Source organism: Psittacula echo, assembly GCF_963264785.1.
Source record: "Psittacula echo genome assembly, chromosome: 2".
NCBI lineage: Eukaryota > Metazoa > Chordata > Aves > Psittaciformes > Psittacidae > Psittacula > Psittacula echo.
In genome coordinates, this window is record NC_137737.1 from 24,377,938 (window position 1) to 24,397,757 (window position 19,820).

At 38.3% G+C, this 19,820-nt stretch overlaps 1 protein-coding gene across 3 annotated transcripts in view; it reads left to right on the forward strand.

Moving 5' to 3' along the window:
• RBMS3 (RNA binding motif single stranded interacting protein 3) overlaps positions 1–19,820 on the forward strand; it is a gene marked incomplete at both ends in the record, with an annotated part of 444,014 nt that overhangs the window by 384,129 nt on the left and 40,065 nt on the right. For all 3 annotated transcript variants that reach the window (XM_080610082.1, XM_080610080.1, XM_080610081.1), the window contains 2 exons: positions 766–862; positions 3,427–3,477. In XM_080610082.1, the coding sequence (XP_080466208.1) occupies positions 766–862; positions 3,427–3,477 (148 nt within the window). The remainder of the gene's footprint in view (positions 1–765; positions 863–3,426; positions 3,478–19,820) is intronic.

The window sequence follows — 19,820 nt, forward strand, 5'->3', positions numbered from 1 at the left end:
AAAATCTTTACAAGCACACACATATTAAGTACTTACACAATCCATCAGTAGCGATATTTTCCAAGTGATTATTTTATCAATGATCATTAACCCACAGGGGACAAGAAGAAATATAACATTTATTGCCATCAAACAAGAGATAGTGCAACTTAAGTTCATAACGTGCAACAGTGGAAATAAAAACAACTAAATCTGAGATTTTCAATGCTGCCTGGGGCATTTAGACTCATAATTCCTGATACATTTCACTAGAAGGTGGGTTTTTTTCTCTCTACCTAGATGGATATGAAAATTTTAGCCAGAGCTTTTGTAGCCATCCCTTAATAAAATATGTCAGGCATGTATATGGAATGTGTTGTTCTCAGCACTGAAGCATTAAGATCTGAAAAGAAAACAGTACCGCATGTAGAATTGAAATCAGTAATATTGTCTTCAGTATCGCATAAGAAATTTCTTTCACTAGCTAGCACTCTGGAAAATCAGCTATCTTTGCATTTCAGATAATTACTTCTTGTATCCTGAAGTTCTATATTTGTGCTAGTTCAAGTGAAAAAATATGCTTAGTGTAAATATTCCTCCTCCTTTCCATTTTCAAGATCTGTTCAGTGGAGCCATCACATCTTCTTTATTGTACTTTTGGAAATAGATGGACATAATTACTTGGGTAGATTCTGTTTGTCTTTGCCTCGGAGGCAGTGAATTAGTTAGTGAAAGCCTACCAGTCAAAAGGTTAAAAAAAATCTCGTTTTTGTTCTTTGTTTGCAGATTTTATTCCTCACCGTACAGTATTCCAACAAACCGCATGATTCCACAGACATCAATCACGCCATTCATTGCTGCTTCCCCTGTCTCTACATATCAGGTACGTCAGATTTGTACTTGTCTGCTATGTTTCCCAGTTAATTATGTTTTGGATGTGGATGAAGACAGAGCTTATACCACAGAAAATTCTTTGAATGCTAGTGCTCTTGAGTCACACTTTAAACAAAAGGCTTTCTAGTAGTATTCAGGTATCATCTGGTGTAGGGTTTTAAGTGTTTTCTGAATTCTTTACACTAGCAATGAAAGCCAAAGTATTTTTTTTTTTATTTCGAGCAGCTTCTCTAGTAAACAGAATTTTGCTTCATTTCCAGTTGACAGCAGCAGAAGCTTATCATTCTTACTGAAATGTTTTGTCATTTTGGCTGCCCTTCATTAGCCGACAGTTTTAAATGTGGGGGTTTTATATTTATGTTAACTGCATCATATTTTGACCTTTTGACTTCAGCTGTATTTGCTCCAGTAACAGAATCATTTAAAAGTGCTCATTTTTATCCAGTAGTCCCTGACAAGGCAAGTTACTTGAGGATAACTGTCCTCATAGCCTTCTTCAGTCTCACATACACTTTGTCGTTCAGAATTTCTTTTCAGCGTATCCCTCACAGATCTCCACTGGAAAATTACTGCCATGCTCTGGCTTTCTGAGCTGGAAGTCAAAACCAGGTTGTATAGTTTTATTACTGGCCGCTTTTTTTTATTTACTATTTTTATTTTTATTTTTTTTTATTACTAGTCACTTTACTCTGAAGCTGGTCATTAGCTGTACATTTTCCCATTTCAGTTATTTCTGTCCTATAGCATCAGTGTTCTTCCTGAGTCCTGCCTGAGATAAGCTACCTAAACTCACAAAGCTGCATGGTAGATTGTTATTAATGTTAGGGTTGATTTGTTGGGAGTGAAGCTTGAGATGGTGTGCTACTGCTTACAGGTAATTCTGGGAGGTTGTGCTTACACTTCCTGTGTTTTAAACTTGATCTTCAAAGAAGAATGGTTCTTGTATGACTATGTAACACTTGCCAAACAGGATGTTCTAGTGAGATAAATTCAGTAAATTTCAGTAAATGGTAGCAGCAAATAAATGTCAGTGCCAGAAACACACAAGTGCAGCTCACATGCAAGTTAATCAGTAGCAAAGCTGGCTTAAGAGTCATACCTCTTCCCTCTTCAGGTCACTGGATTCAGGCCACCCAGCCACTTACTCCCATCACTGCTCCACAGTTCACAGTTGCTCCCTTCTCCCATCCTGACTTGAACTAATGCATCAGTTCATGGTTTGGTGCATTTGCACCAAAACTGTTGATTTTTTTTTAATTTTTTTTTTTATTCCATATGATTCTCTGTAGATAGCTTGCAGTGTAAACCCAAAGGCATTTGCCCTGGCACAGAGGAGGAACTGCAATGCTGCAAGAGTGGGAGCAATGAACAGCAGCAAGCTGTGGCAGCTCTAACATATGTTAACTAATAGGGAGTCACAGCAGAAAATTTTGTAGTAGAGGTGTGTTTGAATGTGTGTGCTCTGGTTTTGGTTCTAAAGATGTATCACTGAACTTGCTTTTCAACAGAAATTCTACTTTGACAAACTTCAACAAGTGTAGAAGCTCACGATTCTGCAATTGTCACCACCTCCTTCATGAACAAAATCACAGGGTATCTGGAGAATTGGGACCTTGTAGCTCTCTCCTAGTCATCCCTGCTCATGCTCAGTCTGAGATGCCATGTGCCCATCTCTATGATCTTGGAGATGGCTAGAGAGGTGCCCACTGTGTACTCCCTGTGTTTCGTGGTGCCGAGACTCATGCAAAAGGAAACTAGGATGCACAGTTCTTGGGGCTGAGTCTGAGTAATGATAGCATGTTCATGCTTAGCACAAGTTGTGGCTCAGAGATGCCACCACAAATACACAAACAGTCGCGAATGCGTTTAATTCTTGGTAAAATTGGTATGTCTATGAAATCTGGTACTTGTCAGTTATAAGGCAGAACAACAAGGAAAGACATTGGTAAGGCATATAGAGTTCTGGTAGAAGTGGAGCCCACGATGCCCAAGGAGAGAGCTAATCCTGGAGGGTAGGGACACCGTAAGCCAGCTTTGCCGTCAAAGCTTTCAATTAGAATAAGCTTCAAAACCTCTTAATTAGATCTGCAGTTCTTCCTAGAAACAAATCTTTCTGGGGTCTCTGAATATGTTACACCTTTTAAAGTTCATACTGATACTTTTGAAAATAAACTTTGAACATTTTATGTCTCCTGCACTGTCAGTTGGATGACATGTTAATGACTATTGATGGATGAAAGCAAGCAATACAAATGAAAAGCAGGACAACGTGGGATATTGAAGACTGCATTATGAGATAAAACGGTGTGGATCATAGAAGAGGCACAGTGGTTCAGACTTCTGACTTTGGTAGAAAACATCATCAAACTGAATTTGAAAGCTTTTTCCTTTGTCAATAACTTTATGAAGCATAAATGAATTTTGCATTGAATTACGTGACTTAAGTCATTTGCCAAAATTAGTTTCATAGTTGTAATAAAAAGAATATTTTCAAGTAAATCTTTGAGCTTTGTTTAAAACTTTTTGTGCTAATTTGAAGTGTTTGATATGCAGGTCCAGAGTACTTCATGGATGCCTCATCCGCCATATGTTATGCAACCAACAGTAAGTGGATACTTGCTTATATCCAGCTAAAAGTGCTTACGCTGTAGCCTTGCTCTGCTTGTCAGCCACATAAAATCCAAGGTCATGTAAGAGCAGCCAGCTTTTTGGCAAGAGCCCTCTGCTGTAAAGATTCTACTTCTTTAAGGAGCACCGTTTGATTAGTGAAAAGGGGAGGATGGGTGATTTGTTATTAATTGCATTGATATAAGAGAATAACAAGCTCTAAAGTGTTGCTTCTGAAGCTTTGCTTCAGGGATGGCAAGATAACTGCATTCCTGCATACTTTGAATTGCCAGGTTCAACATATTACCCCTCCCTTACATGCTTATCCATCAACAAAATCCTTTGTAGTTGTATATACTTTAAAGGTTCCTCAATGCTTTGGAAATGCATTTCAAGTACTGGAAAAGGGTAAAGCACAGCTGTCTTATAGAGTCTCTGCCAAATCTGAATCTGTTTTATGATTTGACCAGTCAACTCTTTTTTTTTTTTTTTTCCCTGAGTAAATTATCATCTTTCATCAATTTATAACTACTACTTAAAGCTGCATTACACTTCTACCACCATTCATTAGAGGAAGTGCATGTGATTTTTTGTTTACCTCACAAAAAAGTTTTGATACACTTCACCTCAATATTAGCTATATACCAGAAGGAAACAACATACTGAATTCCAGTATGTACAGATCACTTTAGTTTCATTTGATCAGTTCCTCAGGTACAGATCCATTTAAGAGTTGTCATTAATCAGAATTGTGTACTCCATATAAGCATCAATACATTGATTTACATGAGGAGGGTAAAATTAAAATAAAGATGCATTGCTTAGGATTGTTTTCAGATATTTTGACTTTATAATAGAATAACCTCTGGTTGGAATTAGCTATACAACAACATGGATATAATTACATTACATATCCGTTTAGTAGCACAGGACTCTATCCCAACTTGAAGCCCTCTTCCACATCCGTCAATTCTTTGGAGACAAGTTCTTCAATTTGGAGAGAAGCTGTATTGAACAAAATCACAGCTAAAATCAGTCCTGTATTCTAATATTTGGATTTAATTGAAGATCACAAGAAATCTTAGATGTGTGTACATGGTGAGTTATCAGACTTGTGGAAGCCTAAGGATCTCTGATCCTTGCTTAAAGACTCCCTTTGTAAAAAGAAAACCTAAGTGCTTTACCGATCCCAGTTTTTGTGTATATGTGTGTTTGAGTTTTAATTGACAGCCTTCAGCCAAGCATTTTTCTGCGGTACTAGAAGAGGTATTTTAGTGTGGTAATTGGATCTATTTACTCTTTGGTAAAGGGCTGTGAAGAGAAAAATAACTTTTATAGTGCACCCTCAATATCCCAAGTTAAATTTACATTCATTGCCATCCAGAGTTGTGTCAGTGAAAGGATTTGTGCTTGTAGGTGGAAAAGTAGAAGGACAGTGGATAAGTGGTGTAACATTTCAGTTCCAGTGTTGTTGCCATTATGAGTTACCTCCTTGTGTTGTTTGTAGTAATCCCAGTCTCTTCACTGAAATATTTTACCCATGTGTTCCCCAAGATTATGTTCTTAAATAAATGGACATGAGGCATTTAGTACTGAAGAAGTGTAAAAGCAAAAAGCAGAACTACCATTCCCCAGGCTTCATTCAGAGATGAATTCCTTATTAGAAATGTCTGAAAAGTTGTCAGAGAATTACTATACAGAGGCTTCAAGAGGCATCAGAATTAATGGCCCATTTTGAAAGAAAATGAAGAATCTGAGTCCATTGTAAGTGTGCTGTAGTTTTATGCCTAACTATAGACTCTATTCTAGGCACCTCCATAGCTAAAAAAAAAAAAAAATGAAGAAAAGATTACAATAAAGTTGGCAGAGTTTAACACACAAGTTTTGGTAACGCTGTGAGCTGATGAATCTGGGAACTTTCTAGTATGGTTAGCTTTTTGTGTCTCCTTGTATCTTAGTTTGCCATGTTATTATCTAAATTGCCACTACTTTACTTCATAAGATTTTATGAGATGTCCACTGAAAACCAGTGCAGATAAATATTACATCCCCCTTGCCCTAGGAATGAGAATGTTTTGTTAAGCCTTTATTCTTCAGGAGCAGGGATGAACTCATACAGAAAGCAGAGTTTGAGTTGCTCAAATGCTGATGGATAATTCTTTGGTTTGATTATAAGTTTCTACTATATCATGTCACTGGATGATTAGCTTTTCATTTCCGACAGAGAGTCCTACTTGATATTTGTGTATAATTTAACACCACATAGTGTTCCTCATGACAGCAAAAATAGTCAGGACCATGCTGGAGAGGAGACAAGAGGTTTTTAATTCAGCGTGCTGCTCACAGACAGGACAGTTTTCTCCCTGTCTGGCAAGCTTGACGACAGGAGGGAAATGCTATGCCACACAATTCTACTGCCCTGTGTCTGCCTGCCTCTTCTCTGCCTGCCCATCTCATCTCCTTTGCCACCTGCCTGCCCACTCATTTAAATACCATGCTTTTTCTTCAGCAGGTTGGCCTCCCAGATGTCCTACTCATTTATTTCCCTTTATATATAGATTTCAGATACATTTTCCTGATGTGTGCCTGCATGTATTCTGTATCCATTTACCTGGTGGATTAAAATAAGAAACACTATAGTAAAAGACTATATCTCAGATTCCTTCTGTAGCTTTTTAACTACAACCACATAAGCCTCTGACCCTAACAAATAACAATAACTGATATATTAACTGGAAAAGATTTACATGTATTTCTTTCCATTCCCCAAGTGTGTTTGTCTTCTTACTTTTGTGATCTCCTGAAAAGCAGATAACAACCAAGATGTCATTCTATGAGAAAAAAGGAGCCTTTTTTGTTTTCCTAATGGGAGAAAGTCAGATGGGCAGTCAAGGACTCTAGGTGCATCATAATTTACTCATGATTTTCCCTGTAACTTAACCTTGATATTGTAGGTTGACGCCAATGAGAAACTGCAAATAAAATTTTAAAATGTTTTTTTTCTATTATCAGTGATTTTTACTAGCCTTATACTAAGAGCTATGGAAAATTAATGTCAAAGAGGTTGAGGTAGCATTGCTATTTCAGAATAAATAGTATTAAAAATATTCTTCTGATGGCATAGTAGGGTCACATGTGGAAACCTCTCACATATTTGTGCTTGCACAACCTTCAGGGTTTTGGAAAACAGGATTCCTGAATCATGTGAACATGATGAAAAATTTACCTTGAGGCTTATGTGTGACTCAGACACTTCTGAAAAATGTACCCTTTTTAAATTGAACCTTCACCACTTTTTGACAGTATTGACTGCACTGTGTCCAAATAAGAATGCCTCAGATTTGCCAGATTTGTTCCTTTGCCACATCCCCTGGTCCCATTCCCTTGCCGTAATGGAAGACAAGCTCCAGAAGAGTTACGGCAATGTGGGTTTGGATTTATATTGGCGTAACATTTAATGCACTGATGGCAGTCTGGGCTCCATGTAGTTAACTACAGCTTTCGAAGTACAGTGCTCACTCATCCCTATTTGAAACAAGTCTTGTATTTCATTACTGCCTGAGGATAACAATAGATGGATAGTGATGACAGAATCAAAACATAAATGGGATAAGAGTTATTCTGGGGATTTATAACATTTGCTATATTAGTGTGTTTTTCCTGTAGTCCCTAAAGGCTGTCTGATGGCTCAGGGAAAACTTTGAAAAACATGTTGTTTGAAGTCAATTCACATATAGATAATCTTCATTTTTATTAAAGATGACATTTGTGTAAAACTTTCCTGATTCAAATCTTTATTACGAATAATACATGTACTCTTCCTGTCTAAAGGCAAATTATTTTAGTGAACCAACAGAAATGCTCTACCCTAATACTGGATGTGCACACTTGTTTTACACTTATTCTCTTTTATTTGCAAGTAAAACCGTGTGACTATAAGTAATCACTGTGTAGGCATAAATAGACATTCTTGTCGGTCTGGAATATTTTCTGCACAATAGCTGCAGAAGGACCATGACAATGGCATGAAGGGTGAAAGCAGAGCGGCATATGGAAAAACCTGCTATTGATAAGGATGAAGTCTGTTGTGGAGAACCTCTCTTCCGGATGTTTCTCAAGCCCTTACAGCCTTTTTAGAAAGGTCAATGTCTTAACAAGCACCCTTGTTATTAATTTTTTTTTTTCTGCCTTCCTTCCTCTGGGCCATGGCTGAATGTAATCTGTCTGTCTTTATAGGCAACAACAAAAACATTTCTTATTTCATAAGCAGTGTAAAACCCCTACTTTGGTGAGAAGTGAGGCTGAGTAAGGACTCCAGATTCTTGCCTTTTGATTGTTGTGCATGAATGTAGCATAAAAAGTACAAACTGTCCAACTGAAATATATCAGTTTTCATTTTCTCACTAGCGACTCTGTTGTTTTGGATAATACCCAAAATACCACAGCAGCTTCAGTGTTTTGATTCCTGTGCTCTTGAACAAAGAAGTTCCTTGTGCTCAGTTATGTGTCGTTCTCCCAAGACAGCTTTTTCTACCTCCCATTTGTTGCTCTACCTTTTTAGCAAATAGAGCCAGGAGTCCTTCTTGCCTTTGCCTGAGTGTAAGGGAACAAAGTATGTCCTTTGCAAACAGTTGTGTCCTGTTTCCAAAATGAAATGTGAGAGTTCAGCTAGCTGGTATGAAAAGTAAACAGGAAATAATCCTTAGAAATTGGAATCTCCAGCTAGTCTTTTAAGTTTTAGCTGTGTATTTTTAAGAGATCCTTTGAAAATGAACTTACTTGAACTTTTAAGGCTAAAGAGTTTAGAGGTTGAAATAACTAACCAAATACCAATGCCAAAGTTTTGCTGAACAATTTTAATTCTAGTGTTTCCCAAGGCAGAAAATCAAGGACTGCCAATTCTATAACTCTGATAATCAAGGCAGTAATTGGCAATATTCATTTGGGACAAGCAGGCTTACATGCGATCATTCCTGCCTGCCTCTCACCCAGCACCCACCGTGTATAGATGTTGTCTCAGTGCTACTAAATGGCTGATTTCAGACTCAGCTGAGCACACACTTACTGACCCTCTTTAATACCAGGTACTGTTGTGTTGAGGAGAGCACCTAGGACAGAAAAGTAGTGCTCAAGCTCAACCAACTCATTCCTCTAAAAGGAAACAGGTGTAAACGATTCACCCAAGTTACATGTCATACTCAAGTGCAGGGGTTTGTACCTTTGTTCCAACTCTTCTGGAATCTTATCAACGTATTGCTGCAGTCATTTGTTCTGCTGTTGTAGAAGTTAATATGAATTACTATAAATAACAGAAAAAGATATATCCAAGTTAAATTTCCAACCCCTTTTGACACTCTGCTAGTGTTCCCTAGTGAAACTTGACATTTTTTGTGATGGCAGCAAGACACACCACATATGGATCTACTTATAAACACGAACGAAAGAACCACAAGCATTTCCAATAGACAAGCCCTTGCATTTGAGGAACTTGTGCTTTGCTGTTTTGTCCTAAAAAGGCTTTAGAGTTCTAGTAAAATTTTCTTTTCTCTCAAATATTCTGCATATAGTGTGTAGTACTGAATGGATAAACCATCAGTCCAAGATTTTTTAAAAGACATTTACATTAGTGGAAAGAAACATACAGGTATATTCCATGCAAATCTATAAATGTAAATGGAAAATATATTTGGAAAAGAAGGCAGCTGACACTAAATTTGAAAAGTACCCTAGAGATTGTGAAGCCAGGAAATTCCGTTTGAGGTTATGGAATATTGAGTTCTTTTTAACAGAAAAGATGCAACCTTAACCGTCAACCTTCTTTGTCAGAAAAATCTTAACACAACAACTGTTTAAAAGCAGTAAGTTGAATCAAAGGGTGCTATTTTTAAAAAAGATAGTTATTAATCAATAGACATTAGAGTACCTTCTGTGGAAGGATTTAGTGCATTTAAAAAAAAAAATCAATCTCTAATTTTGTACAAAGCCTGCAGTCTGCTTTATCCTTTCCAACTTCATGTACATCAACTAAGACTGAAAATCACTAATACTTTATTTGTTTCACATAATATACGTAACATCTCTGGTTGCATGTAGATTGCATTTACGTCAGGTTTTAAATTTGCACCATTCCAAAACCTGAACATAAACTGTGAGGTTCATATGTCATGTTTGCTGTTCTGAGGGAAAAAAATCCTCATTTGTTGAGCACTGGTCAAATTAGTTATTGTCCAGATGGTAGATTAATAAGTAGGCAGAATACGATAGGATCAGGAGAGAGCGATGGACTGAGTAAGCACATGGTATTAATTATAGTCTAAGAGTTAGATTAATGAGTGTGCAGATAATAATGGGCTCAGCAGAGTGGTGCATTAGGTAAGCATGTGATTTGTCAGATGATTTCTCAGTTTAGCTCACCGTCTAATATTTTGCCATGTGTATTGCATTATGGCTACACAGGCATGTGTGTGCTCTGAACTAGAGAGGCATGTGGTAAAACCCCCAGATTTATACTTCATCATGGACCATCTCTTATTTTTTGCTTGGTAATACACAATATCTTGCAGTCAATGCTGATATTATCCAACCTCTGCAGTGAGAGCTCTGCTAGGCTGGCTTAAGTAAATCAGACAACATGCATGCAGTAAACAGGACACAAGCCCACTTGCAACACAGATGGTCATATAGTGCAGTTACCAAACGTGCAAGTTATGTGAGGGTGGAAAAGAAAGGCAACAATTTTGATCCGCCACAGGCAACAAATTGCTTTGAATAAGCTCTGTGCTCTGGGAGCACAGAAATTTCACACTATCTGGTGACAAGGCTGGGCATGATCTACTGTGGGTGCCTTCAGCACACAGGGATGGGTCCCTTTCTCATGATGGAGATGTGCAGTTAAAGATAGAGGATGTTGCTGTAAGACAGTTCTTCAGCAGAAAGGTTCCTGGATCTCCCTTTGGCTTTCCAAACCTCGTACTTGCTCTGCAGAAATCAGTGTTTTCATTACAGATGATAAGGTACTGGGCATCTTTGGAGAAGGAGACAGCCTTGTGAACCCAGAAGAGCATTACTGACGAACAGCTGTGTCACAGAACTAGAGTAATGCCAGGGCAGTACCATAACTATGATGACTCAAATATAAGAATTATAAAGACTAGCACAACCTGTGAAGGTTGTAAATATGAATTCCTGCTAGTGAAGGAACAAGTCAGTTCCGCACTATTGACAATAGTCAATAAAAGGTGTCCTTTTATATACAACTAAGTTGAGTAGCAAGTAGCTTATGTAAGAATTGTGTAAACTGCAAAGTTTGGTGGGGGGTTTTTTTGGTGGTTTTTTTTTTGGTTGATTGGTTGAGTTTGTTGGGGTTTTTTTAATATAGTATTCATATGGAATTTTGTCCCAAACGATTCAACTGTTATTGGAAGCAAATTCCAAATGAAAATCCTACATACTTGTTCAGCTATAAATGTAATGTATAGCTGTAATTCATCCTTGCCAGAGCTCCTTTTTGACCTGAGCCTGCCTTTCCTCACACTGTTTTCAAAGTATATACATAAGGCTTAGAGCATTTGGTGACAGATACTTTCTCTTCTGCCACTAATCTGTTGCTTGACCTTGGAGAAAACATCTTTCTTCTCAGCTTCAGTTTCTCATTTGTCTTGTTTTTTAATCACAATCTATTAGATTACAAAACTGTCATACCTCTAAATAGCTTTTACTACATGTTTGTGAAAACTCTGGTGGAACAACAGCCTATCTTGACTGTTGCCTCTAAACAGAGCCTCACGATGATTAAGGTTTAGGGTGTTCCTGTTAAATATTAAAATAAGCCTGTCTTAGCTACTGTAGTAGTTTAAACCCAGCCTGTAACTCAGTACCATGCAGCCACTTGCTCATCCCCCCTCCCTGGGTGGGATGGGGAGGAGGAGCGAAAGAATGTGAACCCCATGGGTTGAGATAAGAGCAGCTTAGTAACTAAAGTACAATATACTAGTACTACTAATAGTAACAGTGGTAAGGGAAATAACTGACTCAACTCGCCTTCTCCTTTGACAAGTTCTGCAACTTGTCAGGGAAGTTGAATCTGAATTTTACCAGTTTAAATCAAGAGTTAACTTTGCTTAAGAAAATTGAATTGCATAGGTGTGAAACAGTGAGAATGAAAAGACAGTCATGCCTGCAGCAATAAGTTGATGAAGGAGACTCTGGCACTTTCCTCATCCTTAGAACAAAAGCACTTCCATAAATTACCATTAGTTATGTAAGTGTATTCAAGGACCCTTTTACATAAGAAGGGGAAACTAGCTAATCTATATATTACTTATAATTACATCATGATTTATCTAGTTCAGGAGTTGTATGAAAATTATAGTTAGTGATGTACTCTGAGGACTTAGTGACCAGTTTGTAAGACTCAGGATTTCTGCTGTATCCAAGAACCATGATATATAATCCCTTCCAAAAACTTGCTTAAATAGTTTGATTTTTTTTGCCTCTTGACAATCCTATGGGGAGGCTTGTTTCAGAGTCTTTGCTCTACATTTTTCATTTCAAACCTAAAGGTTCCCCTGTTCTTTTTATATCCATCAAACATTTTCCCCTACCTTCAGTAACTCTTCTCCCTTCTGGATGTTCACCACATTAGTTTATAGATAAAAATCTTACATACATCTTCATTTTCTAGGCTAACAATGTCAACATCAGTATGCATTTGCAGTAACTTAGGGATTTTGTACCTCTGTCTGCAGCAGTGACCCTTCTTTGGGTCTATTCCACTTTGAGTTCATTTTTCTAGGACAGCCAATGCTCACAGTATTTCAACCTTTTGTACAATAGCATTAATACTTCCTTCTCTTTGCTGGGATTACTTTGCTTCATTGTGAAGTAACATCTTTTTTCCCTTGCACACATGACCTTGGTAATGCAGTCATCTTGTAATTCACTGATATACCTAGGTTTTCTCCTTCTTCCAGGTTTCTGGTAAATGCTACTATGTTTATTTATATATATATATATATATATATAAAAATCCATATATATACCACAATGTGGTCATAAAGGAAATCACAATTAGCCTAATTGTCTTCATGAATTTGTGCCTTGGCCTGTTTAAACCAGTCCTTCCTCTGTACTAGTTCAGTCTGCCTCTTTACTGAATGTACTTCACATCATAATTTCCCCAAATCTTATTATTCAAGGGCATTATTAAAAATACTGGATGAGAACAATTCTTACAGAGAGTTTAGTGATCCTCCTACTGAAGCAGTATATTCTTTATCATTCCCAAAGTTAAGTAATTTCTGGTATAGCATTGCCTGAAATACTTTATTGACCTTCAGAGAGCTTACAGCTGCTGCATGTCCTTTGTCTAGGAAATAGGTCATTTTATTTAAGAAAATGAGGTTATCTAGCTCTATCTTTGGTTTACCTATGTTTTATCTTCATTAATATACTTTAGTCCTAGCCACTGGACCCATACTTCCGTGTGCCAGCTCTCCCATTGCTCTGCAATAGAGATGATCCAGTCCTGGTTCCTCATTCCACGTGAACTCATTGAGTTCAAAGTCTTCTTCTGTTTTTTTAATCTCCTTTTACTGTATTTATTCCTCTACCTAAACTCTCATTCTCAGAAAGCTGCCTCTGCTGTCTGATGGCTCATGTGGGAAACTGAAGCCATCTCCTTATGCTGTTTGGGCTACTTCTGAAGTATCTTTAATGTGTACCCTATCCTCACTGCATGGGGAGTCCAGCTCTGGGTTTTGCCCTTATTTTTCATTTATCTGTGTGAGAAACCTTTTGTTTCATGTTTGAATATCATTTGCAAAGTCTCAGACAGACTTTTAGCATATCTTACTTCTGGCCTCTAGGTGTAGCTGATTTTGTCTTCTTTTTTTTCACCTTCTGTATTAATTCCTGATATACTTCTTGAGGTGTGTAAGTGGTGGCTAATTAACACCTTCTTGACTGCAACTGGTAAAGCATTTTAATATTATAATTATTTTTAAATGACTTTTGAAGCGACAGTGCTAACAGGTTTTTTATATCAATATACAAATGTACACTGTGATTTGACATCCTGAAAGTTAGAAACATCCAAGATATCATAAGTAATAGCTTATTATTGAATATAATCAGGTCTAACAGTATTTGCCATTCATTTTTTACTCTATTAGATAAAATGCTTTCTTTTCAGTTCAAATGTCTTTATAAAGAATGTAATATTGACTTAAGCTTTAGAGTACAGAGGTAAATCTAGAGCAAACCATGTGTATCTTTTCTAACCTGATTTCAGCTCCACTGAAGTGGAGTGATTGCTTAATTACAGTTCTCAGGTTGTAACCTTGTGGCCTTGTTTTCATCTCAAACTGGTGTAAGTTGGGAATAAATCCATTCAAAGTCTATGCCTTCAACAGCATGCGCCAAAAAGCTTCTTGTTATAAATCAGCTATCTGCAACATTGTTGACAGCATGTTTTCAACCTTTTTCTTACATGATTGCAAAAACAATTAGTGAAATAAAATAGTATAAACACTGAGCATTCTTTGAGTGTTTCATAGTGAGTTGATGAAGAATGAACAGAATCTGAAGAATTTTGAAGGAGTGCCAAGTTGTTGTTTATTGAAACCTTTGAATAGTTATTTTTTGGACTACCTGCCAAATAGGTAGGTTTGCCTCCCCAGCAGGGTAGGTTTTCTTATCAAATGGCCTATTAAAAGGAAGGTGAAAATCAGGGATTGAAATTTCACTTCTAACTGTGGTTTAAATGCTATTTTTTATTTCTTATTACTGACTACAGCCTTGAGCGTAACTAGGTACAGGATGTCCGCTGAATAGACTTCCCACTCCATGACTTTTAAATAAGTTACCTGGGAAGTTTTGTAACATTGTGTCAGGCCTTGTTGCCCAGGAGAGTCCCTGTACCTAACATCCATCCCAAATGCCAGGTGTAGCCCTTCACCTTTGTGCTTTTCAGAGCGAGCAATCAAGTGGAAATTACCTTTTCTATACATGCTGCAAACCACACACACCCCAGTGCAGAAAACAATTGGGTTCCTCATTATCAAATGTCTATTTCTGCCTCCTAAAAAGCTGTATAATTCTCAGAGAAAAAACATGTGCATCCAGGACGCAGTCCAGGATAACTTGGATGATTTCTTCTGCTCCAAGCTGAGAGTCACAGGGCTGACACCCTGCTACTGATTTCCGTGGTGGGACAAGAGGGTTGCATATGATTCACACAGCAAACAGCCTGCTTTCAAACAGCCTTTGTACTTTTCCAGTATGGCAATCTGTAAATCATTATGCACCCCCTTTTTTGCCCAGTCCACACAGGATGTGAGTCTGTGTCAGCTCCCAGCTTGATAGCCTTCCTCTTTAGTGCGATCAATTAAAAACTCCTGCTTGCAGCTTTGGAAATTGCTAGCCTGTAGCCTGCCTCTAGCCAAGAGGGTGGGCGTCACACTCACAGATGTCCCACATCTGACAGGGTTGAGGCTAGAGGCATATTTTCCATTGGCAGGTAGGGGGAGAGACCTGCAATTGTAAGGCTGGTCCGTCCATACTGCTGCAACTACTCCTGGCTAACCCTGGGTTCTACTAGGCCAGGAGCACCAGCAGTGTTTTGGGAAAAGCGTGATTGTGTGCACTTCACCACTTATATTTCCTCTTGCTGGCAGGCCATGTCATTTCTATAGGAAAGAGAAGATTGCTGTAGGTGTGCTTACTTTAAAGGTGAATGAAGTGTTTGATGCAATGAGTGTTTGCTGGTGCTTGTTAAAGGTCTTACTGAAGAGGAGGGGCTGGACATTTGTCAGGAACATTTTGACTGCTTCTGATAGGCAGACGCAGTGCTCTTTCTTCCTGGTTTGTGTCTGCGGAAATAGCAGTGCTGTATTAGCTCCCTTGCTAATTCCTACTCCAAGTTCAGCAAGCAAAGCTGCCCATCATGACAGCTAAAGCTGTGACAGGCCACATCTTCCCCCAACAGCAGAGAATAACAAAAATGTGAAAAGAAAGACCTGTGCAATTCCCCTGGTTTCATGGTGCCTTCTACAGACAGTAATACCTAGTTCACATCTTCAACCTCCACTTAGCATCCAATCTTCTAAATTTCAGCCTAATCTTCTCTGGTGTTCAATACCATGGACACATTGGCTTTAATGGGGAGGTGTCTATAGAGCCAATTTTAGACAGTTGCTTAGGGCAGGGTGATGGGGGGAAAATGGTCTTTGAAAGCTAGTCTTGGTGCTGTTGCTGCTGCCTAGAGAGACTTTGGGTTCAGTGCTCATATTTGGACTCACAACAGCAAACGTACCTTCAATCTATGCCAGTGTTCATGGTAAAGGCAGGTGTAACTTTTCTGGAGTAGCTTCCAGGACCATCATACTAGTATTGCCCTTTTCTTTGTTTTGTCTCCACTTTCCAAGGTAGCAAAACCAGACCATTTATCCTTGGGTGACAAAATTCAGTTTTGGCTGTAATACTGAGAAACCTTTTGCTGGGACTGCACAGGTAATGTGTACATTTTTGAGGCTTTGCACTTCAGTGGGTAGTAACCACAGATGCTTCCACAGGTATAATATAAATAGGTCAATGTGTGCAGGTGCCATCCATTCAGAAAAAAACAACATTTGAGGTGTTTGTGCTATAAAAGGGGTGAGCTCATTGTAAAGATACTGGAATAGAGCTTGAGGAGTTTATAGTACCATAATCTAAGAGAACTTCCTCTCATGGGGACTGGATGTTCAGCTATGTTCCTTTGTCATTCTTCTTGGAGTTTTACATGCCATTCAAATCTGTCTTCCAAATAAGAATCAGTGATACAGGTCATGGCTTTGAGTGTGTGGGCTATGAGGATTAGCCATGATCTGTTTGTGATGATATCTGCTTGCCTCTCCAATATGTAATGTATTTGAATCCTCTCTGAGCTTCTTTTCATAATGCTGTTCAACAAATAAGTAAAAGAGTAAGTAGGAGCATGCTGTGAGTGTCAAGTGAAGTATGAGACTGTGCCTTGTTCTTACCTTTCATCTTCTCAGCCAAGCTGGGGCAATATCTTACTGGGTATTATGCTATATTTATTCTTCTCACAGACAAAAAGGCTATATTAACTCTTTTGTGCTGGTAAAATTCTTGTGGATAAATACAAGTGATGGAACTCTTTGAAGCTGATAATTCCAGTATCCAGTATAAGTCATAGACGCATCACAGGCATTGCTTTTGTATGTTATATGTTCTAAAGGACAATAGTTTTGCTCAAATGTGGTGGTTTCACTTCCAAATGTGGAAGTATTTTCTCTATTTCAAAGAATGCTATTTATCTTTATGATATGCTCCAAAGTGGAAGCCTAAGCCAAGCAACAGCAGAATCAGCAGCAGGTTAGAATGTGTGGCAGACTTAAAATCTCAAAAGTCTTCTGTCAGGCACCCATTTTTGCCATACATATTGTTGGTTAATTAGTTGCTGTGAAGTCAATGCATGCTAATGTGAAATTGTTTAGCTTCAGTATGATTGAGCCCATTTTGATGACCTCTAACTTAGGAAATACAATAAAAGTCATGGGCTGCAGGAAGCTGTTCAGGCCTTGAAACAGCTGACCCCATAGGTATACCCAAATAACAAGTTTATAGCAAAGACACCTGATCAGAAGTGAAAAGATGAATTATTATCTTTAAAATACAGGACAGTTGCCAGGAGGTTTTAAGATTTTCCCTGCAACATTAAGGAAAAAAGTAATGAATCAGTTCTGATGATTGATATAAGGCTCTTATTTTCCTGAAGGTTTTCAAAGGCTTCTGAAATTTTTCTGAAATATTCCAGTAATTGGTGTTGTACAATATTAAATATCCTGCCAAGCTGTCCAATTAAATACAGCCATAGTTGCTTCTCAAACCCAAAATTAACTACTTGTCTTGACATAATGTGAGCCCTCTTACACAGGTGGATAATTCAAGCTCCACAAGGAGTTTTGGTCACCTAGTTTCTCAGTTCAGTGGATCTCCAATTGAATCATTTCCTCTTAATGGGTGACTTGACTAAGTGGTTTGAAAGTAATTAACTAACACAGTGGACCTGATATTGAAGTGTATGATCAGCATCTTATCAGGTACTACTTATTTCCTGTGTGAAACTGCAGTGGACTTCTCAACAAATTCAGAAAGTTGCTCCTTCTTCTAAGGAAGCTAATCAAGGAATGGTTGCACCATCCCAGGTGTGTTTTTACTTGTGATTTTTTTCTCCATCTGATTTTAAAGGCATTTTCAGAAAGTCTATTCTTTAATAGTATTAGATGTTTTATTTGGTCACTTTTAAGAAAGCAGTAATTGACTTCTTACAGACACAGATTATTTTTTATCCACTAATACATTTTAATCCTGGTGCACAGCTATTAATGGGATATGCTTCCACTCCAGAGCAATTCAGATTGATTTTGTTTCTACTTCAGAAATATATTACAGTAGAGCCACAGTATATAAAAGTGCTCAGTGTGTTGAGATGAACTAGCTTCATGGTATTTGCAGCTTCTAATGGGAGCTCAGTACATTTAGAGAAGAAGTGGTGATTGATTGCCTGATGCTGGGGCTAATTGATATGGCACTGAGTTAGTCAGAAGCTCTCAGCTCCATCAAAATCACACATGCCACTGCTCCAGTGCCTCTTAATATTGACTGGATAGTTCATATGATAAAAATGGCATGTCTTGGAGGAGACTTCCAGAGCTGAGTGAATCTTCCGTCAGCATCAGTTACATTCTTTCCAGAAAGGCTTCCTGCCTGGAGTAGCATTACTCCTCCGCTGGAAATTTTTTTAAAGGATGTTCTCAGGTCTGTTTGTTTTTTATGGGCATGGATGCGGTCACTGAGATCCTGTGAGATCAGAAGAATGGAATGAAAGTGGCCACAGATGACTCTTGAGCTATTTCCACAGCTGGATGCACAACAGCCAGAGTAGGCGGTCCTCTGCAGATGAATTAGTTCGTTGAAGTGCATGATACAAAACATCTGTTACAATGAGAACAAACAAAAACAGTATGCCTTTGAAGACTGAGATATGTTGGGAGCTGCTTGCAAGGCTGTTGAATGAGGCAGTTGTCAGCAAACAAATGTTTTCAGGCTTGCCCTTGTCTGAACTAAAGCAAAAACTACACGGTAAAAATATCTAAATTCAATCGAGCAAAAGACCTGCTTTTCTCAAATTTTTTCGCTCTGATTCCTGGTACGGCAATGGGGAAGGGGAAAGCCCCCTTTTGTATCTAATTTTTTTTATATCCTAAACCACTTTTAATACAATGATATAATTCCAGCTGAGTGGCTGTAAAAACTTAGAAGCTACACTGGTACAGTAACTGTTATTCTGTCAGTCATTCCCTGCACTGCTTTATTACCAGCTGTCTTGAAGTGCAGTAGACATTTTTCATTGTCACTGCCACCTGATGACAAATAAAACCTTCAAAATGGTTTTGCTCTGAGGTGTAGCTCATGGCTCCTAGCCAGAAGTAGACCTTTCATGTCACCTTAATGAGCAGAAGTGATACAAACATTCTCACCCCGTTTCACTCCTACAAGGCAGTTACTTTTAGCTGCCTTTGATTTTTTTTCTCACAGTTGAGCTGATGAGGAAGTAGGAATACTAGATATTTCTGCAGTAAACAAACATGCTGTGTGCATGAAGGCTAAAGACAAATCAGTCCTATATTTCCTATATGCATAACAGGAAAAGGCTGCACTGCCAAAGCAGACTTCCAGAGAAGGCTGGTGCAGTCTGTGTGTGCACATAAGGTAGACAATAGCAGTAAAAGAAACAAATAGAAGTTAATCCTTTAGATGAGGTAAGTATTAGGGGTATGCGATTTTGGACCTGGAGATTCTTTAGTTCTTCCCCTGCTGATGGCCCTCTGTGTCTGCACAAGGCAGCTACATTGGTTTTCTTAAAGACACAACTGAAACAGGAGCTCTCATGTGTCTCAGGGTATCAGATCAGCCACTGGGAGAGGACATCTTTCCTGGCTTTGCATCTGTGATCCAGTGGCAGGTGTCAGGAGAGGTGAGAAGCTGCTGAGGAAGCAAGGTTAAACAAGATTCTTGTTTAGTTCAATTGATTCTAGTTTCTGCTTTCCTGTTGAGCAGGGTGTCTGATTGTATACGTAGTCATAGTTTATTATAGCTGTACAAGACAATTATGTTAATCTTACTTTTATTTCCTAATATTCTTTGATCTCATACACATCAAAGATGTAAAATTTTAGTCTTGCTGGTAATTAGGTATAAAGAAAATATGCTGTCTGTCAGTACAGAGGATACAAAGCACAAGAAATTGTCCTGAGGGAGTCTAGATTTTAGTC